This window comes from Lingula anatina, chromosome 1, assembly GCF_051362555.1.
Source record: "Lingula anatina isolate TDL-2025a chromosome 1, LinAna3.0, whole genome shotgun sequence".
Taxonomy (NCBI): Eukaryota; Metazoa; Brachiopoda; class Lingulata; order Lingulida; family Lingulidae; genus Lingula; species Lingula anatina.
This window is the reverse complement of record NC_141767.1, coordinates 3,984,930-4,008,433: the sequence shown is the minus strand read 5'-3', so window position 1 is coordinate 4,008,433 and position 23,504 is coordinate 3,984,930. Positions and strand designations below refer to the sequence as shown.

Sequence of the window (23,504 nt, the reverse complement as noted above, 5' to 3'; positions counted from 1 at the left end):
TCTTTTATAAATTTTAATTTAGACCAGGGAATGACATGTCAATTTTCTGTCTAAGAACTTATCCTTTGGAAAGCTTAAAATAATATTCATAAGATAAAGTGTTAATCAATAACAACAGTCGATAACTATAGAGGGTCAATATTCATTTTTTTTTTTATTGCTTCTTTTTTGTAAATTAGCTGTTGAATTGTACTGTGTCTTTGCCCAGTTTTGTCCTGGTCAACTCCCCCTATGTTTGGAAGGATACAAACCCACAAAAACAAAACAAAATAAAAAAAAACTCAAGTGAATTTAAAACATCGGTTACACATTTGAGTGAAAATCATAAATATTAATGAATGCGTCAGGCGAGGATGGTAATTGACACAAACAACTTTTAACAGGGGATAAAAATTTATAATCTACTCGTCAGTTAATAAAAGCGTAATAAGGGTGACAGAGATTGATACAATGCAATACATCATATATATCAACAACACGATGTGGTGAAAGTAAAACATGCACTGTACTACACGCAGCCTCTGCATAGCAGGGTATAAACATAAGAAGTCGTTTCACTCAATTCTGACCATTGGAAAATCAGTATGTTATCATGTTCATTTAATTAACTTATAAAAAATAAACATTCACCTTGGTTATGCTTCCAACCTGTGTTTTTCGTGGTAGATCGGCATTTCTAGTGCTAAGAACACTAACACCCCTCTCCATTTTGACTTCGAAATTGATACTCACGTGTATGATTGGGCTCACTTCAACCAATCATGGCGACCGTTATTCTTTTTCTTCCCTTAGAGCAATTTCTATTGGCTGATAACGAGTACAACCTCGACCTTGACCTAAGATCAAAACATTCTGCCAACATGGTGCTCAAGTATTATTACGATTTGATGTCGCAGCCGGCGAGGGCTGTATATTTATTCTTGAAGGCCACTGGAATACAATTTCAAGATGCCCCTGTTGCATTAAGGAAAGGTGAATATATCCCTCCTTTTATCAAGTTTCATCTCATAATTTCTTTTTGTTTTTCTTATCAATTTTGTAGGCACCGGTAGACACATTCAGTTGTAAATAACTGTGACATGAACTTTGAAATCGCAGCATGCAGTGTCAAAAAGTAGGACGTGCTTAAATCAAGTTCACTCAGTTTGTCTGTAGGCATAACTTTTTAAATTGTAATTTTATAGAATTAACTTTCAATTTAAACACATTTAATATATACAAATTAATGTTATTTGTGTTTGATTTTATCTTTTTTAAAAAAATTATAACATGGGTTTTCTAGGTGAAATTTGATGCTGAAAACACATCTGACAATTTTTTATTTCTACAACAATTATTTAGGTGATAAACTGACAATTTTCATCTTAAAAAAGACAAATCACGTGTAACTGTAGACAGTAGGCCTATATGTTTATACTGGAACTTGAGATAAATAGTTGGGTGAATGTCAAATGTTTTGATTAACAGGTGTAAAATCCCCAAAAAACATAAGAAGAGGGGTATAACAAACTATGGTCCCTTTAACTGTCTGCCATTTTGAAAATTGTGACCTTAATTATTGTTGCCAGATGTGTGTCTAGCATCAAATTCTGTCATAGAAAACACCTTTTAATCAAAACATTTGAGATTCACCCAGCCCTATTTAGCACCAAAATTCATGCGTTAGCACTCCTATTGACGATTCTGATAGGTACTGTCTGTGCTAACGCATGAAAGCAAAGGCCTCAAAAAGTTGGAAATGAAAACCGGTTGCTGAACCAGTTTTCATCTGTTTATAACGGGTGTATGATTTTATGACGGTCAAACTGGTAGATAGACAGATGAATTTAAGGAAAGTGATATCTCTGTTGATGGGAAAACTGGTTGGCTTTACAGTAATGTGCGTGTTGAGGAGATGAGATGTAAAATAAAAATTTGAGAGCTGCTGCACTCTTGGGTTTTCAAAAATAAAAAAGTTATTATTTACCCTACCTTAAATTTATTTATATTATATTTTATAATCTCATATATCCACTGATTGTTCATTTCTTCAGTTTTCAAATTAAAGTGAAATCATACAATACTCATCACTATACCAGACTTTGAACAGGCAAATAAACCTAGACACATAAACCATTGTAAAGGCAAGTCAAATATTATATTGCAATAGTATATATCTCATTTACTCTTGACTATTTTCCAGGGGAGCATTTAACACCAGAGTACAAAAAGATAAACCCCTTTCAGCGTGTGCCTGTTATTGATGATGATGGATTTTTACTCACTGAAAGGCAAGAATTTAATTTTACAATTTGCTTTCACTACGTAGTAACCACAATAGCCCAAGTGTCAATATAGACCCATAAATACCATGTGGTAGTCACAAAGTCTTCAAGAAAAGTTAATCTTATATGAAGTAATTTGACATGAAAAATTTAATTGATCCAATATTTTAGTAAAATGTAGAATAACCCTTCTTTAGCTTTTGAAAACAATTTTTAATCTTAAAAGAACTACTCACCACTATTAATTTATGTAAGATTTACACATGAAAGAAAAATCAGCATGTAAAGGAAAAATTATAGGAGCATATTTATTTCATATTAGTGTTGCCATCCTTCGTTATTTGATTGAGAAGCACAAGGTGGAGGACCACTGGTATCCACATGACCTTAAACAGAGGGCAAGGATTGATGAGTACATAGAGTGGCAACATGCAAATACTAGATTTTATGGAGCAATGTATTTCCAGACAAGGGTACGAAACTAATAGCTCAATAAGTCTCATCAATTTTACACTGTTTTTCATGATATTTATTGGTTTTTTGTAGACAAATTTTGTTTTGTTAGTGATTATTTAAAAAATCAATATACTAAAGAGGTGTAGGGTGCAGTGAGGATGGGAGCATGGTGTAATAAATTCCAGTATCAGTGGGATATATATATATGTATATATATGTATATATATGTATATATATATGTATATATATATGTATATATATGTATATATATATATATATGTACATATATATATATATCATATTGCCACTTTTTTTAAATGCTTCACTGTAAATATAATGTAATACATGAATTTTAATAATGATGCTATCAAGTTATTTGCATTCAAATTGCATTTTGCCTTTCAGGTGATAATACCAAGGGCCACTGGTCAGCCGGTGAATGAAGGAAAGGCAGAACGGTTTAGGGGTGACCTGGACACCGTCCTTGACCACATAGAGAATGTTTTCCTGAAGGATACCAAGTTTATCAGAAGTAATGATGATATCTCCATTGCTGACCTCCTGGCAGTCTGTGAACTGTGGCAGCCTATCGCTGGTGGATATGATTTCCGGAAAAACAGACCCATCTTGAGAGCCTACATGGAAAGAGTTAGGGAAAGAATGCAACCCCACTTTGATAGTACCTTTAAGTTTATCTACAAAGTATATGAGATGAATTCTGGTAATCAGTCAAAACTTTAGGAACAGAAGGTGAAAAAGAGTGAATGTCTTTCCAGACCATAATCATGTCGATTCATTCATTCCAATAAAATAAAAATACAACATGTTAAATGACATTTTTATTGAAACTGGAGACTTGTTATAAATTTGATGTACATTTATCAAATCTTTTCTCATTTTTGCCTTTGTTGGCTCATTAGTTAACAACCTAACTCAAAAAGTTGAAGATGAATTTCGATAAACTTTTCTGAGTACGTCAGAAATGGTCCGACTAAGAACAGTAAGATCATGGTGGTGATCTGCACGTTCTAGTTGAAGTAATAAATTCCTAAAGTGCCAAATCATGCACTCAATCTAACTGACATACAGAACCAGTGTGGCACTTTGTTATTGCAGATCTACAGGTTCATTGATATTGATGAAAAAGGATCAATATAAAAGTATTGGGAGTTTTTTACCAGCATTATTTTATAGATCAATTGTATTTAACATAAATCTATGCATGTAGTGATTTAGAATGACTTAAGTAATTAAAATGAAAGCAGTTGCATTAGATTTGGTGCTCTTTTTTATTATTGGATGACTGGCGCAAATGTAGATCAAAAGGAGTAAATCAAGAATTTTGCAATTTGATTTATTCTATAAATTTTTATTCATTAAAGAATATAGTTTGTCAATTATATTTATTTGTGAGTTGTTGTCCATTGAAGTTTGAAGCAGTGATGTTAAATAATTGGATCTTTCCACCAATTTCACCCGTTGTTTTGAAGATCGATATGTCCCATGCTTGGATGTGACCCGACGTGATTTTGTGACGTCATTGTATTGATCACCTGGACATGTGGTAACGGCTTGGCATGGTGCGGAGGTTGGTGGATGATCTCCCAGAGTCGCACCTATTATCAACAATTTAAATCTTGATTAGAGTCTTCAAAACAACTTGAACAAACACATTAAGATACCTCTTGCAAAGGTTCAAAGTTGACATCGGGGTTCATTTAACGCGATTTCCAGTGACGATTGTATTTTAAGTAATACTCAGACACTTATCAAAAAGATTGGAAAAATGTTTTGTAAAAAAAAACGTGTCTGGCGTACAAACATATACTTTGATAATATTCTTTTAAAGCGTTAAACACTCCATCATGGGACAGAGATTTAAAATAATGTAAACTTACTTTGCACGCCGTGTTAGGTGTCCGCTGTCTTCACGGTCTTCTGGGGTCGATTTAGCTGGCGGTAGATTAAATAACTTCAGCCCTGTCACACTGTGTTTGGCCCCGTGGCTGACCTGTGCTGGGCAGTGGGGTGTTCGCTGCATTCTTGAATGTCCCTTTGCTGAGTGCGACTCTAATTTAAATGAGCTCCTCGCATAGTCGATTTCTTTCTTTGCGGGAGAACCGTTCTGATCCAGTGGCGGACAATGAAGGCGAACTTGCTTCCTAGAATCTGCTGATGTAGGTTTAGTTGATGGCGTAGACGAAGAAGCCTCCGTCTTGTCTTTACTGAGTTGTGGGCTTACCCCGCTCCCCGTGTAGTTTTTCTGGGGCGTAGACGGCGTATATTTGAGTATGCTGCGCGGGAATTTTTGCTCTTCAATATCAGGCAGTCCGCGCATCTTAGCTTCCAATTTCCACTTGACAAGTTGTAGCTTCGCACTGCATCCTTTTAAATCCCCGTTTAATACTGATGCTGTATTCTGAAGCTTGTCTTTCTCTTTAATGTTCTCCTCTTTAAGACTGTTGATCAAAACGGAAAAGCGTTTTGCCACCGGAACGCTTGATAATTCAACATCCTGGTCACTGATTTCCCTTATTTTTCTAGAAATTCTTTGAAGCTCATGTTGTAAGTTATTGTATTGGTTTGATAAGAGTAAAACGCTGCATTCTAGAGCTTTAATCTCGCGCTGAGATTCCGACACACCATTTTTGCTGGCTTCTATCATCAGTTCTTTCACTTCTCCATTTAATTTATTCATTCTTTTGCTTTGCCTTTCATTCAGCTGCGCCAACTCCACGGCTTTCGCTTCGTATTTCGCATTCATTGCTTTGACATTTTCTTCGAGGTTTTTGTTTAGTTCTTGCAGTCTCTCCATTTCGTCCTCTCTCTGTTGTAAGTCGTCTGCCATATCATCTAGTTCCCTCTCTTTTTGTGCAAGTCTTATTTTCAGTTGGTTTACTTCCATTTCCAGCTGTTTTGGTCTGGGGGTTAACACACGCTTTAGGAGGTTCGATTCTTTACTGTCAGATTGGTTTTCCTGCACAGGATAAACAAACTTATTTAAAAGATTGTCCTTTTCTTCTAGGTCGCGTTTTACTCGAATGATTTCTTCTTGGAGTTCGTTTTTCTCAACAAAAACGCGTTCATGGATTGCTACTGATTCTCTAAGCTTATCATTTTCTTCTAAAAGCCCTCGTATTTGTTCCTTGAAATCGACTAATTCTTTTTCTCGTTGATCAATTGTTTGGGCTTTTTCGTAAATGTCTTGATGTAGCTCTTTAATTGTTTTTTCTAATTTAGTCACGTCCCGTTTTCGCTGCTTTTCTTTAATATCCAACAGTTTTTCGGTCCGGCCGGCCATCTCGGCACGTAGCTGTATTTTCTCGTTAAGTTCATCTTGAAGTTGTTCCATTCGGGAATCTTTTTCTTGTACTTCAGAGCTTAACATCATCTTTTCACGCTCGAGCTCAGCGCGTGAAATGGCAGCATCTCGTCTGGCGTCAATGATGCCACGGATAAGCTGTTGCTCAGTGTCACTCAAAACCTTCTGTAAACGTCTGCTTTTACGGAACAGATCTGAAAGTGTATATTATTGTATATTTGATTCAATCAACTTTGTAAAACGGTATGGAAAAAAAACAGAACGAAAATTATTTATTCAAAAATTTGCAATTTCAAAACTCAGGGCCATTATGCCAATTGAATTTGATTCAATCAACTTTGTAAAACGGTATGGAAAAAAAACAGAACGAAAATTATTTATTCAAAAATTTGCAATTTCAAAACTCAGGGCCATTATGCCAATTAAATTAAGCCGTTTATTCTGAAGAAATACAAGTGTGGCACTTTGTCGAAAGGAAAATGTGGCTTTTTATTGGCGTTCCTTTCAAAACGGATTTTCATGGCATTTTTTAATATTTTCTTAACTACCCAGTGATAAATCCATCCTTTCCAGCCATCAAAAATATCTCAACCAAAAGCGTTTTTTTTTTCATTCGCCCCGTTCATTTCGCCAATAAGCACAGCCGTGCTAAGCTCGAATTTGATAATTTTTCACAAATATGTTAAACATAGCAATTCACAATCGAATAATAACAAAGATCGCTCTAAAGAAGTTATCTCCTTTGCTTTTAATAAACAGGGCTGTCTACTCTACACTTAAACACATATTCAGTGTGTTTTTTCGATATCGATTTTGTTTGTTTTCAGTTGTAATTTCATTGTTAAGGTCTACGCATTTTGAGCACTGTTGGCAATCCTAAATTAATACTTCACAAGTTTTAGACTTTTGAGTTGAGTAGCATGTGGTAATCAAAATTTTCGTTCAATGTTTTTTTTTCTTTCTTGCCATGGGAAGCTTACCGTCTAAGCTGTGAATATCTGAGTCCACGGGAGAAATGGAGATCTGCGGGACGTGCAAAGTGGTCATCTTGATTCTTGTGTCTTTCTTACTCTGATTACTGAAATAATAATAATAATAATAATAATAATAATAATAATAATGTTATTAGACACATAGTGAATATCTGAACCTGACAGTTTCAATTCATGTTTGATAATTATTGCCGAACCTGTTAAAGAGTAGGCCTGTTGAAATATCAGCAAATTTCAAAATGAGCAGGTAGGACGTTCGTCCATCTCGTTCTTACTGCCAAGCGTAAAAGTTTGAGGAAAGACGCTAGGAACAAACCACCTAAACGGGTATTTAAGACGTACCTTTATCGTCCCTGACTGGTCGTCCGTAAAATGTCACTTCAGCTTGTTCCCATTACATTGTTGCTAGGGTGACTATGGCTTTTCGTCTAAACCTCGCTGAACCCAAAATTCGGCGTGAAAATAAAACGTGTTTACACCTGTCACTCTTAAGGTCCTCTAGTTAATTGTTGAAATAACGTTCAGCAGCGAGACCGCGACATTAGCAGGCTGTTTTCTTATCAAACAATGCTAACATACAATGCGCGAAATTATTAAAATATTTGAAGTTAAAACACATCGGTGTTTCATTTGTCCGCGTTTCTATCAAGCAAGGTGAATAAATGCCACTTCGTCCAGATGATTGAGATATAGACTGGCAGGCACTGAATTAACTGACATTTGCATTATATCGAATTATTGGAAAGTTCACTGTTGTTTTTATTGTTGGCAAGCAATCACGTGAGTCCACAGAGTATATTATCAAAGCCACATTTTGTTATTCTGTCAACTTGGATACACAATGAAAAAAATCAATGTCTGATCATATCGACCAATTTGATTACACTTTAGAAGCGGTATCGGTGCTACGACATCGATGCTCTAAATTAAAGGCAAATATGGAACCCAAATAGATTAGCACAAGTCACAAAGGAGCAAATACCACTTCAAGCTGCATCCGATATTTACCACGTACTTACATTAATCACCTGCTGTTATACAATAGGGATAAATACCAAAAAATGCTTTAAAATCTATACTTTGCCCCCCATGTAAACGAGAAAAATCAATTTTAAATTTGCATTAATACTTTGCCATTCGTGGATTTGACTAAATATTTTTTCTGAGTTTCTATTCCTTATGGCGCACCGATACAGGGTAAATTATATCATATTTTTTACTTAAACTTTGACCCAGAGACCTAGCTTGTAGCACTGTCTTACTTTCCATGACTGTGCAAAATTAATAACTAAATACAACGAAATTCGATGAACATAAATGCCTTTAGAATAAATAGATAAATAAAATTAGACAAAAAATACATTTCATGGTAAAAGAGAAAGTCCTTCAAAAATTAATAATGACAGATTTACCGTTAAAGTATGATCCAATCAGGCCGACTTTTAAATCTGGATCATCGTCCAACAGACGACTCCACAAAGTGGGAAATAAATCGGTGACCAATACAAAATTTAGATAAATGAATTAGTCAAAAATACATTTTATGGTAAATGACGAAGTCCTTCAAGTTACGTCCTTCTAATAACAGGTTAAATTATGATCAAATCACGCCGATTTTCGAATCCACCTGCATCTTCGTGCAACAGATGACTCCACAAAATGTGGAATAAATCAGTGACCCATTTTTCCAATAAATTTTCAATACGCGCTAAATAATTTTGGTCGACTTTTATTGAAACCTTACAGATGTCTTCAGTAAGATAGTAGCAGATTTGTGACTGTTAATAAGAAAAGTAAGCGGCGTTGGTCGCACAGGCATTGTCTGGTGACAGGATGGATGGAAAGAGACAAGTGTGCAATCTTCATTCAACGGTTTAAATCTGGAGTTTTTAGCACATTTTGAGCATCTTCCATCGATGGATATTTTGGGTATTTTACGAAATATGTAATGTTTTCACGAACAGTTCAATATCACCACATTTCTTTGCGATGTCAAAGTTCTTGATAAAAATAACATCCAAATTACCTATCTTCCTTCAATATACTTATGTTAAGGAATACATTTAAAAAAGCCTTCGTTTCCGTATTGTTAACGAATTAAACAGGTCGAATGAAAACATTGTGATATAACAAAATGTATTTGAAGTCTGAACATGCCACATTTTACTTTTTCCATATTAGGACCTTGTTATTCACCTCGCCTGGTCACCGCTTGGCTGACAAATACGGAAGTACGGAGAGACTATAGGTAAGAGGATATCGATTTATTCAGATTCCCATATATACATGCATGACTAAATGATGTGAAAATGTTAATGTGTACACCAATCGCAAGCTCCCTTGCAATCTTTCTTCCTGATAACATAAATGACATTTTCTGTAATATTCAACATGACGCAAAAAACACGTAAGGTTTGAGTAGTTCTACACATTTGTTCAATACAATTTTATGTCTTCATGAAAACATTAACTATTATCTTTTCATCATCACAGTTTCACGTACGTTGAACCATTTGGATTGGTCTCTCCTCTGTTTTCCTATTCTTTGAACAAAATCTTACTCATTTGCTTTTATGACACAATAGGATAAAGTAATGATTTTGTGAACCAGATGACAGTCCTTTAATTTAAGATTTACACTTAAAAAGATAATTCCATGTATACATGAATACCAATGGGTATACATCATACATGAAATTTCTTTAGTTGCAGGTCTACAAAACAATCACTCTCCAATATTTTCAGTCTCATAAATTGGAACAAGGCATCTCTGGACTTAAATTTGTGAATCATGCAGCAACTTTTCTCTTCTTCTTTTTTTCTGCTTTTTGAGCTTTATCATATGCCTCACGTTTTTGTTTCAATTTGTTGACCTGATAAATGAAAAATTGAAATTGAAAATAAAACAGTTAATTACAAACAAAAAAAATACAACATTTATAAATGGATGTAACATTGTAGGAAAAAACAACATTTGTTACTGTCCATTATGCCAAATCGTGACAAATATCTAGATTATAATTTCAAGCAATAAACTACGGTCTTAATATATTGATCTCAGTATTTTCCATAAAAAGCAATTAAGTTTGAATAAAAAAAATTCTGATGATTGAGATACTATATTAACACCATGAATTTATTTAAAGTCAAATAAATTTGGAAAACAAGGAATTTCTTTGGTGTACTTAACAAAATTCTTATCGTAACAAACTATCGCTTAGAGGAGTGTTATGGATAAACCATTAAATAAACTTATTTCACTTGACTTAAACGATGTAAATGTCAACATGCATTCTTTGCACATTCTTTTCACAATAAATATACAATGATGGAGCAGGTATGGAATACCTGTCTCCTTATATGCAACAAGCACAGCCTTCAGGCATAACTAAATCAGAGTATAAGATTATTTCACACATTTGATCAAAGTTCTCACATGAAAACGTTGAACACATTACTCACCTCCTGTGCTTTCTTTTTCTTAGAATACATTATTTTGTTGTAAAGTCTGCGTTTTTTCTTCGGAATCATCATTTCTGACAGTTTTCTTTCCTCGTCTGTCTGTTTTTTTAGTTTTTTCTCCACATCATCTGTCTCAACAGTTCCTGCTTCTACAGACATATTCAAGACCTACAAAAATCAGAAACATGTATGCCCACTAAATATTTTCTTAGAGTTAAAACCTGTATTATTGATCTAAAGTAGATAAAAACTTGGGAACATTCTTTTCATCTTAATTCAATTACATGTTAGTTTACCTTCATTTCTCGTTTCTTTTTCTTCATATGGTCTATTTCTACATCATGCAACTTCCTTTTCTTTTGCTTTCTTAAAGCAGCATCTTCCTCCTCACTATCCTCATCCTCCTCCACATCACTATCTTCTTCCTCCTCTTCATCAACATCCTCGTCTGATTCGTCTCCTCCCTCATCTTCATTTTCCTCTACATCCTCTTCCTCTGAATCTTCATTGACACCTATTTCATTAACAATGCAGGTTGACTCGTTTCTAAATTGTTTTAAAATCTTTAGTAAATTTCCACACATCACATTACCGTTTTGAACTATATCAATACTCTGAAACCTTATAAACTTCCAATTCCCATCTTGTTTGTTTCAAACTATTGTTGCATTGAGTATCTTTATGTTAGAAAAATGTTCAAAATGAAATGTAACTATTTTGGAATAACATAATCTAGTAACTGTGGATTACAAAGCAATGTAAAATGTTCAGTCTGAAAGGTACTAAAAGACACAAGTACCTGAATCTTCTTCCAGTGCCTCACATCTTTCTGGCGGCAAATAATCGTCCTCTCCCTCTTCCACAAAAGGAGATAGGTGTGGTGGCAAAATAGCTCCTAGGAAATAATCCTCCACAGGAAGCAACTTCCTGGCATTCACACAGTCAAATAACCACTGGGGCTGAACATAATACCTGTAAATCAAAATGGATTTGAAGTTAAATTAATCATCAAACCAAAACTATGGCTGGGTCAAATATCACCCACAGTATCTAATCACAGTCAGGTCTTGTAACCTTACTATTACGTGAGATATTGAAACTATTCTTAGCGATTCCTGGACCTTTTTGGATTCTGCAATGCACTTGAAACAGCAAAACCACCGAAACAGATACAGCCATGAGCACTGATACAATATAGGGACTGATTTCCCCCCTTATTTGCATTTGTTTTTTTTTTTTCATACCTTGATAAGTACTGCTTCTCAACATTTGGTCTGTCCACAATCTGGTGAGTTATTGTCTCATCTGTCTCAGAGTAGGTAGCACCAACTGCCACAGTTTTGTCCCAGGACACTTCACCTCCAAATGACCTGAAGAATACACAGACTTCAACTAAGGTTAACACTGGATGGTCTTTTTTCCTATCGCATAATACATTTAATCTGCACGGACACTTTGCGAAATTGACAACTTAGAAACATGGCTATTATGTAGAAGAGTCACACCCACACTTAATACAGCCAATTAATTAATACCAGGCAGCAAAACTATGGAAAACTAGTGAAGGGGGATAAAAACCCCTGTAGAGCAATTACATGTTAAGACTTCACAAAGTGAAACCATTCAATTAAGCATGACACTTGATCTGAAAAGGGGCCAACTCTAACAAGGTGGAAGATACAATTTTACATCTGAAATCATCAATTTTTCAAGTTTTCATTTCTAAATTTCAATCCAGCAAAACTTCTTCAATCTCTTACACATTACAATAAAAATCTAAGACAAACTTTATACTTACCTTATAACAAAGACAAGTGTTTCTCTTGGAACTTCCCTATTTAGAAAGAACTTTAAGCCTTTGAATAGATTTTGAAATTTTTTCAGCTTTTCTTGCTCCACCTTTGCCTGCTCTATAATATCTGGATCATCTGACTGAAGAAGAGGTACAACTGATAAAGTCACAACTTTGAGAATTTTTTTTTGTGTGTGTAATGTTCATATAATTGTATAATTATTTTTGCTCTTTTATATTATAAAAATATGGAAAATATCAAGAGTAATTGAAAATAATAAAGATATCACGTAAATTGTGTGGTTCACTGACAAAACTCAAATGTTAACTTTGTGAAATGACCCACAACCAAGGGTTTTCCCAGTGAACCGACCAGCCATCATTCTGACGGCCGCCAGCATCACTGGACAGCCTATATTTTCAAAGACAGCTGGACGGCTTATTGACGGCTTTTTTGAAAATATGATGGCTTTAGGCATACTTGGACTCCCTGAAATTTAGTACAAAATTGCAGGTGCTAATTCTGAGCAACCTGTACCCCTAATCCTAGGAAAACCCCTGCCCACAACTGTAAGTACCTGTGAAGCTGGAAACTCATCCATCTCCACCTCCTCTTCCTGGCTGTCATCAACCACTGACTTCAGCGTCTGGGTCATAGCTGCTAATCTCTAAAGCAGAGGTTGTAGAAGCTTGATATGAATTTTTCTGCATCCACTTAACCCACATTTTGAAAATTCAAAAATATCTTTTATGCAGAAATATGGAAATTAAACATATTCTGTTGTAAATTATAAAATTACAATACATTTTCAAAATTTAAAGATTCTAACACAATAAAACAAAGCCTACCATCATTCACTACAGAGACGAAATTTAACAAAATTGGTCGTAAGGTTAAAACACTGCACCAGGCTATATTTCCTTACAAGCACAAACTATACAAGATTTCTGAAGCATGTTTTCTGCAGAACCAATTGGCTTACCTCCTCCAGTCTCTCAGCCTCAGAACATGCATCTTTATCTTCACTTGTAACTGGCTCAGTTTCTAATGAAAGCTGAAATATACAAAATAATTTCCTACAGGACTAAGCATCAGGCATGTTACTTGACAGGACAAACCATGAAATTTTCTACACATATGAAATCCTTACAGAGCATTATTTTTAACAAGGCAGCAAAGCTGTCAAATGTACAGACAAAAAAACAGAAAATAAAGATGCAAAAAAAGGTCATTTTGTCAATTTTGATGCAATAATAAATAATGTTTATAATAGCACTGTCAGTCAACACTGAATTTTAATCATGCACAACAGGTAACATGGTCAATAACAGGAGCGGACCCTGAGATATTTTCTGACAGTATTCCAAAGTATCTATGTTGATCCATCCTCCATTTTGATGGTCTTCCAACAGAAAAAAATAGATACCAGTCAATATAAACTTAATAACCTGTCTTCAAGAAGACCCAGAAGATGGTCTCAATCCACCCCTTCGATAAGATTACAGTTTCAGGACCATGAGAGACTATAGTCACATGATGAAAGTCTCAATATTTGAAATATGATGACAGTGCATAAAATAATTTTAAATAATGTTTTAAGACATAAAAAAAATACAATTGCTTATGTGAAAATACAGAAAATGTGCAGAGCCTCGAGCGGTTGAGAGTTAAAAGTCACAAATGCAAGTGTTTGAGAAAAAATTGTAAAGGAAAACATAACAAAACTAGAAAACCACCTAGAGTGCAGACCTCTGCCAAGGCAGCAATTGTTGATTATTGTTGGTTATTGATTGATTATTGAGCCAGACCACCACTCAAAACTAATCATTGTCCTCTTTGGCCCAATTCTGACAGTTCCTGAAAATTTCAGCAAAATCGGTCCATAACTTTTTGAGTTATGTTGATGACAGACAAACAGGGGTAAAAATATAACCTCCTAGGCAGAGCCTGAAGTAAATATAATTTCAATGAAGCTGCTATTCAAACTTTTAATCTTTGATTATACATTATATATATATATATATAATAACCTGCACAATTATCACTGCTTCCTTATTATTAATCTAGCAGAGAGCTTAACTTTTGGGAGTTTACAAGGAAATATCAACAAGTGTGCTTTATGTAATCTCCTTTAATGGCCTATCAATTAGGCAAATGACTTTATAACTCAGAAATTAGCTAAGTGATACCCAAGGGATATTAACAGACTGACCCTCTCAAAGGTCTTTCAGGCCCATAAGTCACATCTTAAGAAAAGCACAAAACAATAATGCACAAAATAGGAGACTACCAATTCTGATGCAATAATACATTATGTTTTACTGCACAGTCAACATCAAATTTTAATTATACACAACAGGTAACAACAAAGAAAGTAAAAGCATAAGGCTTCAGGCCCATCAGAGTTCAAGTTTATACTTAGAAAGCGCCAGAATGAGAAAAATGAAAATTTCACACAAAATTGCATAAATTCAATAATAAATGATAACCCAATTGACCTGGCTTTCTAATTTGAACTGCATGCCAATCCTAAAAATCATACTTGTAAGTTAAAAATAATAATAAGTAACAGTTTTCTTTTCATAATGTTTGCAGTAGCAATGCAAAAATATTGTTGTCAATTTTGATGTAACATTACATAATAAATTATAGAATAATTATCACCAATCTTTGATTATTGACAATAAATAGCATGGACATGTAGAAAATTTGATTACCATTCGGCTTCATGTCCATGGGAGCTCCGAGTCCCACAATGAATATGCCAAAAAGATAATGAATATTTCACTCAAATGTATAACTTCCAGAAAAAGAAGCCAATTAGACTGCTTTTCCAACTCATTCTGCATTTTAGTCCTGTGTTTCTTTTTTAAAGGTTTGACAGTCATAACACGGTTTTCCCATAATGCTCATCATAGCAGCAGCACCAAAAATTGTGTTTTCTTCTGTTTTGATGCAATATTACATAATGCTTAACAGCATAATGACCATCAATTTTTAATAATAGAATATTAGTAACATGGACATTCAGAAAACGTGACAAGCAAAGGTCTTCAGGATCATGGAACTTCAAAGTCACACCTTGAAAATGCCAATAAGTGGAAAATTAAATTTCACAAAAAACTGTTTAACTGCCAGAAAAAATTACCAAACAGCCTGCATTGCCAACTGAAGCTGTATTTTAGACCCATGTTTCTTTCCTGTAAGTTTGAGAACGGTAATTGACATGATTTTTGTTAAATGGTCATTATGAGAGCAGTGCCCAAAATAGGGGTTTCTTCAAATTTTGATCCAATATTACATAATGTTTAACAGCATAATGATCATCAATTTTTAATAATGGAATATTAGTCACATGAACATTCAGAAAACGTGACTAGCAAAGGTCTGCAGGCTCATGGAACTTCAAGGTCACACCTTGAAAATGCCAATATGTGAAAAATTAAATTTTAACAAAAAACTGTTTAACTGCCAGAAAAAATTACCAAACAGACTGCATTGCCTACTGAAGCTGTATTTTAGCCCCATGTTTCTTTCCTGTAAGTTTGAAAATAATAAGTGACATGGTTTTTCTTAAATGGTCATCATGGGAGCAGTGCCCAAAATAGGGGTTTCTTCAAATTTTGATGCAATATTACATAATGTTTAACAGCATAATGACCATCAATTTTTAATAATAGAATATTAGTAACATGAACATTCAGAAAACGTGACTAGCAAAGGTCTGCAGGCTCATGGAACTTCAAAGTCACACCTTGAAAATGCCAATATGTGAAAAATTAAATTTTCACAAAAAACTGTTTAACTGCCAGAAAAAATTACCAAACAGACTGCATTGCCTACTGAAGCTGTATTTTAGCCCTATGTTTCTTTCCTGCAAGTTTGAAAACAGTAAGTGACATGGTTTTTCTTAAATGGTCATCATACAAAACAGGGGTTTCTTCAAATTTTGATGCAATATTACATAATGTTTAACAGCATAATGACCATCAATTTTTAATCATAAAATATTAGTATCATGGATATTCAGAAAATGTGATTAGCAAAGGTCTGCAGGCTCATGAAACTTCAAAGTCACATCTTAAAAATGCCAAAATGTAAACAAGACAGCACTGTTCTGAAATGGGTTTATTTCCATTTTTAACATTTTTTTAACATAAAACAAAATAAACAGTTTGTTGCCATTTTTATATGACCAACTAAGAAAATTGATGAGATGGGAAAAATATCAATAGAACAGTGTTTAATGTCCAATTTCCTCCATTCTGAGATTCTGAACATAGTGTATGATTGAATCTGACAAACTGCAATGATGAGTTTACTACCATTTTTGACACTTTATTACACAATACACGATAACAAGTTTACCATCATTTTTACACAATCAATTAACAATGTTGTAAAGATGCAGGAAATATCAAACAAACACTTTTACGTATCTTATTAGTTAAATAATGAGACTGTTCACATGCCTAATAATTGAATCTGAGGAAATGTGAAAAAACAGCATAACTTCTAAAATAAAGGCCCGATCATGCCGATTTTCAAACTTGACCTGCGTATTATGAATATCCATCAGTTCTGTTAGTTTTAAGCCAAAAGGTAAAATGTTATTTCACTTATCGTGTTATCGGTGCTGCATATATGCTGAAAAAAGTGAAAAAACAGCATAACTTCCCTAAAAATGGCCCGATCATGCTGATTTTCGAACTTGACCTGCGTATTAGGAATATTCACCAGTTCTGTAAGTTTCAAGCCAAAAGCAAAAACGGTGTTCCACTTATCGTGTTATCGGTAAAAGTGCACGACGGCGACGACGGCGACGCCGACGGCGACGACAGACGCAGATGATGGCTATATGTACAGACACATCTGTGTCTGTACATAAAAATGCCCAAATAAATGGATGGATTACAAGTTAAACTCACCTTTGGAGGGTAATGCAAATTAAGGGAATTGTACAATTTGAAGTTGATGAAACCAAGCATTGTGGTGTAAAATTCCACAAAGGTGGCCATGATTTTGTAGTCTACGTCTTCAGGATGCTGAAATATAATTTCATATTTGTTTATAAAAGTGGGAATTCTGTTGCTAAGAAATATCAGCTTATTTTAAAAACTTATAGCATTGGCATTATTTACACAGAACAAATTTGCCACAATAATTTTATATTACTCAACAACTGCATCACGAAAATAATTCTATCAAGATCTGGGAAATACTTAATGATCGCAAGGACTTACATCATAGCCATATTTGTGAGGAATAACCCAAGTTATTGTTTGACCCAAAATCTCCACTTGAAAATATATTCCTTTGATGGAAATGAATACCTAAAATAAAATACATTGGTATGTTCAACACCATCCATATAAATAGTTTTTAAATCTATGACTAGATTTAGTATACATATTTCAGCAGGTCTAGGACTGAGAATATAGATGGAACTATTCTCAATCTTGTTACCATAACACATATAAATCCACCTGGTGTATTAAACAGGACTTTAACAAATATTAACAATGGCAGTGCTATAAAAACTATAAAAAATACATTATCTGCTGTTAAACCTGAATAATTTTACCTTTCTCAATGACTTAGAAGCAATAACATAATGCATGAACTCCACTGTTAATCTGCGACACAAGTGTATGATTTCTGAGTGAGTCTTTCTGGTCTTAGGAAAAGTTGAGAACAAAAATGACATAGACAGGCAGTCCTCCAAGTCTCGTATAGCATCAATGAAGGTAGGGTACCTGGAGAGAAATAAAGTAAACTGTCTGAATATACCTAATGTATTATAAGCACTTTCATATAATGCTCAACTTGACTGAATACATTTTAGTCCCAAAATTTCATAATCTCTTGGGTGAAGAAAGATACAAGATATCTACATATATACCTTTCTTTGATAATGTGGTCCAGCTGATATTTGGGCTTGTTGTTTCTAAGGCGCATTGCTTTATCAGATTCATTTTTAGCAAGAGCCTTCTTCAGTTTTCTGACAAAAATCTGTAAATTATAAACGGAATGTTGTGATAACAACAAATGTGCCAAGTGTCATAACAATTCCAATACCAAAAAATGTCTACAAAGTGTCCTATTCCATCAGAATAACAATACCCTTTAAAACAAGTGGTCTTCTCTGATGAAAAACCATCAAAAACACAACAACCCTTGTCCAATGTAAAAAAATCTTAAATCGTAAACATAAATTCAAACAGCACCTACCTTAAATGCTCTAAACTTTTGTATGATAGGTTCATGTGCCATGAACTGTATGTCCTTGTAAAAATAGTAGGTTTTAGGGGCTGTGCTGCCCTTCCCCACCTTCTTCTTATGCCTGGGTTCATGGGGGTAAATGCCTTTTAAGATGCATAGTCGCCTGGAACAATATACATGTGCCATTGTGAAGATGAGCTTGGCCATTACTTTTTCTTACCTTAGGACACATGTTACAATTTACTCTTTAATTAAATGTATTAAGTTAAATAACTAAAAGATGTGTATCACAGGATTCAATCATCATCACTACCATTATTGGGATCATCATCTTGACTTCATAACAAACTATAAAGAGGCAAAGTGTACTATTTCAAACACATGTCAAGTGCATTTATAAACCATTTCTTGTTGAAGTTACCTGAGGACAAGTAATTAATACTTATTGCTCATATTTTAAACCATAAGGACTTTGCTGTTTTCCCAGATTGTTACTGAGTTATAGCCAGTATCAGAAAAGTGGGATTAAAGGTTGACTAGTAAGAAGAAATACTGTTAACCCCAAAAAATTAATTAAGCATGAGTTTTTTCTCAGGAATCTTTAACATATAATATCAAAGTGCACCTTCAATAAATTATGTCAAGATACTGAGACTTCAAATCTTATTTCCTCACCTAAAATCTGGTAATGACAGCTGTAATTTTTTCAGTGCCCGGTTTCTAGACACATATGCCGTAGCTGCACCACTCTCAAACTGGAAATAAAACAAACGATGGGCATTAACAAAGGTGGTGTTGCTTAATCAAATAATAATAATAATAATTTATTGTCATATTTATACAAATATAAAATGAAAGTTGGTATGATCTGTCGATAAAATGTGATACAGTGGAATTATTAAAATACATTTTGTTCATTAAAAATACGTACTGCTGATGGATAAAAACTATTCTTAGTGCGCGTGGAGGTTGCTTTTAATGACCGCAGTCGGCTTGTTGACATATGCATAAGTAGGCTATTCGCTGGGTGACCAGGGTCACTCGTGATTGACTTTACTTTCTTGAGCACTCGTCTCGTATACAAACATTCAATAGACGGCAGGTCCCTACCTACAATGCGCCTGGCAGTTTTTACTACGCGGTTGAGGCGATTCTTGTCCTCTACTGTAGCACTACTGTACCAGACGGTGAAAGATTGTGTTAGCACACTCTCAATCACAGCCCGGTAAAATTTTGCCAGCAGTTCTTGGTTGACATAGAATGACCTCAATCGTCGTAGAAAGTAGAGTCTTTGCTGAGCTTTGCGGACAATATCATCTATGTTAATGTGCCATTTAAGATCATCAGATATATGTATGCCAAGAAATTTGAAATGTCTGACTATTTCAACCTCAGAACCATTCAGCGTAAGATGGCTAATTTCTGTTGGGTTTTTCCTAAAATCTACAATAATTTCTTTTGTCTTTTTAACGTTAAGCTCGAGGTCGTTTTCAGAGCACCATGAAACAAGGGCCGAAACTTGATTTCGATAGTCAGACTCGGAAGTGCTAATAAAGCCAGCGCAGGTGGTATCATCTGCAAACTTAACAATCAAGCAATCAGGATACGAAGCCACACAGTCGGATGTAAACAGAGAATATAAGAGAGGCGAAATGGAATATAGTATAAATGCATGTACATTGTATATGGGCATTTTTACAATCCTGGGCTCCTTTTTTTCCCAACAAGGGTCAAAAATAGAAGTCATTTTTGTGTTGAAATGTGTACTTTTCTTGAAAGTATAGACCTGAAGGGTATAAGAAATGACAATCCTGAGATAAAACCTTGTGTATGTATAAAGATATGATCATTTGAATTTTGAAAATCATTTTTTTAATTTTCATAAGCTAAACCTTGAAGTGTGTGACTTTTATGGTAATTTAAGGTATTGATCTCCAAAAAACCACTTAGTTTTACTCAGAGAGTATTGCTCTTTTATGTATTTGCAAAAAAAATGGATGAAAATATCCAAAATTTGACGAATCAATGACATTTTGTAATTTTCCTGTTTCAGTATTAAATGTGACTCCATGAAGTTTTTGATTCTGAGATATTCTGAGGACTTCTGTACTTCACTTTACCTTGCATTAGTTCTTTATGTTATGCTTCATGATTGTGTAAAATATTATTTTGCACGGACATGTGTGCTAATTGCAGTGTCATGTTAAAATAAATGTCCTTTCCGAAACATCCCTGTTTCGGAAAGGACATTTTTTTAACATTTATGATATTGTTTTAATATATTGTAGTATTTGAGTTTTTATAAGTTTTAGGTGAAGTCTATGAATAACTGGGCAGAATAGGTGGAAGCTGAACTAAAATTGAAGTCTTTTTATTACATTTTGTGCTTGTTTTGTCTATTTTGTACTAGTAATTCATTACTGGAATTTTATTTTATTAAATATTGATTCTGAGATATATTCCAGGTATTCTTTATGCCATTATACCTTATTCCAGTTTCTTTTGTTACAGTGCATAGCTGTATAAAATATTATTTCACAAGGTCAGGTTTAAATTTAGTAATTACATTTATAAATATGTCCTTTTAGACATGTCCTTGTTTCGGAATGGACATTTGTTTAACATTTATGAAATTGCCTTAAGATCTCATAGTATGTTGGTTTACAAGGTACAGGTGAAGCAATCATTAGACAAAATATGAGTAAACTAGATTAAAACTGAATTGTTTTTATTACATTAATTGGTCATTTTGGATAGTTTTTGATTCTTTTTTTAAATGTTACTCCCTTAGTATTTGATCATGATATAAAATAGAGTCTTCTACACTCCATTATACCCTATTCTACTTCCTTTTGTTACAGCTCATAGCTGTATAAAATATTATTTGACAAGGTCAGGTTTAAATTTAGTAATTACATTTTTAAATATGTCCTTTTAGGCATGTCCTGTGTTTCGGAATGGACATTTATTTAACATTAACGAAATTGCTTAAATGGTGTATATATATATATATCATGATGTATGTATATATTATAGATAATCACAGGAAGTTAATTATAACCCTGTGTCTGCCTGCAAGCGCCTCTGTAAACCGTGCCAGTGAACTGACCTTTGCAACTTTAACACGTGTAGCCTCATAACTATTTTCGAATACTTTTTTGTACATCAAAAGTAAGCAGTATTTAAAGTAAGATAAGCTATATTATTCAAAATTATATTCTACATAAATTTGATGTGCTTCCCATCATCCTCTTCCTCATGAATAATAAATAGATGAGCAGACCAAAGAGTAAACAAGTGTTTTAGACAATGTGTTAAAAAATGTCCTTTCCGATACAAAGCATCCAAATTGCCTATATTTCTATTTATACTGATATAATCTCTTCAATTAATTGTTAATTTAACTTTGAAATACATGAACTTTGGGAAAGTATGCAATGGAAGTTCTAGTAGATCCAAAGAAAAGATCCTGACTCGCAAAAATGAATTTTTTTGTTGAGGATATATATAGAAATTTAAAAAGATGCCACTGAAGAAATGTTTTTCTATTATTTACATGTCATATGCATGATGCTCTAACAGTAATTTGCTTATGTCAAGTGAAACATACAGCATTAAAGACAGAATTCTCTCTATTTATAACATTGGCAATGTAAAGGTACTTTGTTTCGGAATGGACAATTTTTAACAAGCATCTCAAAAAAGACCACAGTTAAATGGGTTTCTGTGCACTGGGGTTTTCTTATATAAAAATAAATATCACATGTCCTGGGCTTTAGAGAAATATATATTGTTACTGGCTAGGTGTCAACATGTTCTTTTTATGTAAGAGAAACCCAATGTTTCGGAATGGACAAATTTAACGGAAAAACACGGTAGGGTTATTTTGCACTCCATGTCAAGCTCCAGAATCATTGCGCAGATTTCATTATTTGATGCAAACAATACCAATACATCCAAATAATGATTAGGATGGTAAATTATACTGTATGTTTTATGATATATTTTCTGAAAGTCATTTATTTTTGTTTCGGAATGGACATTTCGTTTAACGGAAATACCAGCATGCCATTAAAAGACTTTTTTTACTAGGATACACCTCTCTCCTGTTAATATTTAAACTTTTTTGCTTCCACCATACTACTGAGTGTTTTATAATCCAAAGAAATGCAATGTCAAACACTGTTTTAATTTATTTCAGATTGCTTTTTATTTCATATGACTAAAACGGGAAAAATTTTTGGTCATTTTTCGGGCTTTGCTTTAGCATATCTTTGGACTCGGTGGTGATATTTGGTTTCTATTTTCAGTGTTTATCTTCACTTACACCATTCTCTAACATAGTGATAAAAAAATTCTTTGATCATATGTATGTAATTTGTTAATTAGCAATATGTGGGAAAATCCGAAAAGTGCCCAGGATTGTAAAAATGCCCATATACAAACATTTATCATAAAGGAAAAATACATTGTGTTTAAATTCACTGTTCACTTAAAATCTGTTTAGGTTCCAACAACCCTAGTTAAGTGTTGTTTTCTAATGGGTCCACCATTGGGGCACACAGCTTCAATGTAAGGTCCTAGCCTACATGTACTTACACGGTAAGCATGTTAAACCCTCAGTACTGTACAGCGTACTGAGGGCATCTTGGCAAGAAACTACAGTACATGTAAATACTGGACAAGTCTCTATGATAATGTGTTAAACGTGCGATCAGTAAGTAAGGACTGCTTTAGATAATTCAAATAACAATTTCTCCACCACTTTGATACACATACCTTTTTCTTGTGCTTCACCATTTTGCTGTGACCACATGGATAGCAGAACTTCCGGTTTATAGAGGGCAGGCGAGAGCAAATACACGTGTTTTGCCCAAGGCAAGACCAACGTATTTTTTTGGAGTCACGTGTGACTGTTTTACCCCAACCATTAATTTACAAAATCCCTGAGCTTAAGATAAATACTTTAATCATGTTTTTTCCTTTAGATTTT

General features: G+C 34.0%; 4 protein-coding genes across 5 annotated transcripts in view; 1 reads left to right on the top strand and 3 right to left on the bottom strand.

Annotated features, from left to right (window-relative positions):
* LOC106172100 (unconventional myosin-XIX-like) overlaps positions 1-793 on the bottom strand; it is a 38,224-nt gene extending 37,431 nt beyond the window's left edge. The window contains exon 1 of the mRNA XM_087001696.1: positions 631-793. Coding sequence (XP_086857822.1) covers positions 631-708 — 78 coding nt within the window. The 5' untranslated portion in view covers positions 709-793. The remainder of the gene's footprint in view (positions 1-630) is intronic.
* Positions 782-4,126, top strand: LOC106172117 (glutathione S-transferase theta-1). Its single transcript, XM_013552715.2, has 4 exons — positions 782-972; positions 2,183-2,270; positions 2,587-2,737; positions 3,126-4,126. Exons 1-4 carry the CDS (start codon positions 861-863, stop codon positions 3,459-3,461), a joined length of 687 nt encoding a protein of 228 aa, XP_013408169.2. The 5' UTR covers positions 782-860; the 3' UTR covers positions 3,462-4,126.
* LOC106172116 (uncharacterized) lies at positions 3,569-9,118 on the bottom strand. Of its 2 annotated transcripts, none has more exons than XM_013552714.2 (4): positions 7,377-9,118; positions 7,023-7,120; positions 4,619-6,236; positions 3,569-4,336 (listed from the first exon to the last, which is right to left on the bottom strand). In XM_013552714.2, the coding sequence occupies exons 2-4, from the start codon at positions 7,087-7,089 to the stop codon at positions 4,270-4,272; spliced, it is 1,752 nt and encodes a 583-aa protein (XP_013408168.2). In that variant the 5' UTR covers positions 7,090-7,120; positions 7,377-9,118; the 3' UTR covers positions 3,569-4,269. The 2 variants fall into 2 exon arrangements, with proteins under 2 accessions (XP_013408168.2, XP_013408167.2); XM_013552713.2 differs by lacking the exon at positions 7,377-9,118 and adding an exon at positions 7,232-7,348.
* A 165-nt stretch (positions 9,119-9,283) lies between these two features.
* LOC106172115 (pescadillo homolog) lies at positions 9,284-23,466 on the bottom strand. Its single transcript, XM_087001700.1, has 15 exons — positions 23,291-23,466; positions 19,187-19,266; positions 18,521-18,674; positions 18,192-18,301; positions 17,874-18,045; positions 17,533-17,622; positions 17,218-17,334; positions 13,272-13,343; positions 12,867-12,956; positions 12,295-12,428; positions 11,741-11,866; positions 11,296-11,468; positions 10,793-11,010; positions 10,497-10,664; positions 9,284-9,907 (listed from the first exon to the last, which is right to left on the bottom strand). Exons 1-15 carry the CDS (start codon positions 23,309-23,311, stop codon positions 9,824-9,826), a joined length of 1,809 nt encoding a protein of 602 aa, XP_086857826.1. The 5' UTR covers positions 23,312-23,466; the 3' UTR covers positions 9,284-9,823.
* Positions 23,467-23,504: the final 38 nt, after the last annotated feature.

Excerpts from the sequence above, each read along its gene's own strand:
- LOC106172117 (XM_013552715.2), top strand. The coding sequence starts at position 861 with ATGGTGCTCAAGTATTATTACGATTTGATGTCGCAGCCGGCGAGGGCT. Across the intron at positions 973-2,182 it reads CCCTGTTGCATTAAGGAAAG|GGGAGCATTTAACACCAGAG; the intron begins GTGAATATATCC and ends ACTATTTTCCAG. Across the intron at positions 2,738-3,125 it reads CAATGTATTTCCAGACAAGG|GTGATAATACCAAGGGCCAC; the intron begins GTACGAAACTAA and ends TTTGCCTTTCAG.
- LOC106172116 (XM_013552714.2), bottom strand. The coding sequence starts at position 7,089 with ATGACCACTTTGCACGTCCCGCAGATCTCCATTTCTCCCGTGGACTCA. Across the intron at positions 6,237-7,022 it reads AGATATTCACAGCTTAGACG|ATCTGTTCCGTAAAAGCAGA; the intron begins GTAAGCTTCCCA and ends ATACACTTTCAG. Across the intron at positions 4,337-4,618 it reads CACCTAACACGGCGTGCAAA|GTGCGACTCTGGGAGATCAT; the intron begins GTAAGTTTACAT and ends TGTTGATAATAG.
- LOC106172115 (XM_087001700.1), bottom strand. The coding sequence starts at position 23,311 with ATGGTGAAGCACAAGAAAAAG. Across the intron at positions 12,957-13,271 it reads AGGCTGAGAGACTGGAGGAG|AGATTAGCAGCTATGACCCA; the intron begins GTAAGCCAATTG and ends CCTCTGCTTTAG. Across the intron at positions 9,908-10,496 it reads AGAAAAAGAAAGCACAGGAG|GTCAACAAATTGAAACAAAA; the intron begins GTGAGTAATGTG and ends TTCATTTATCAG.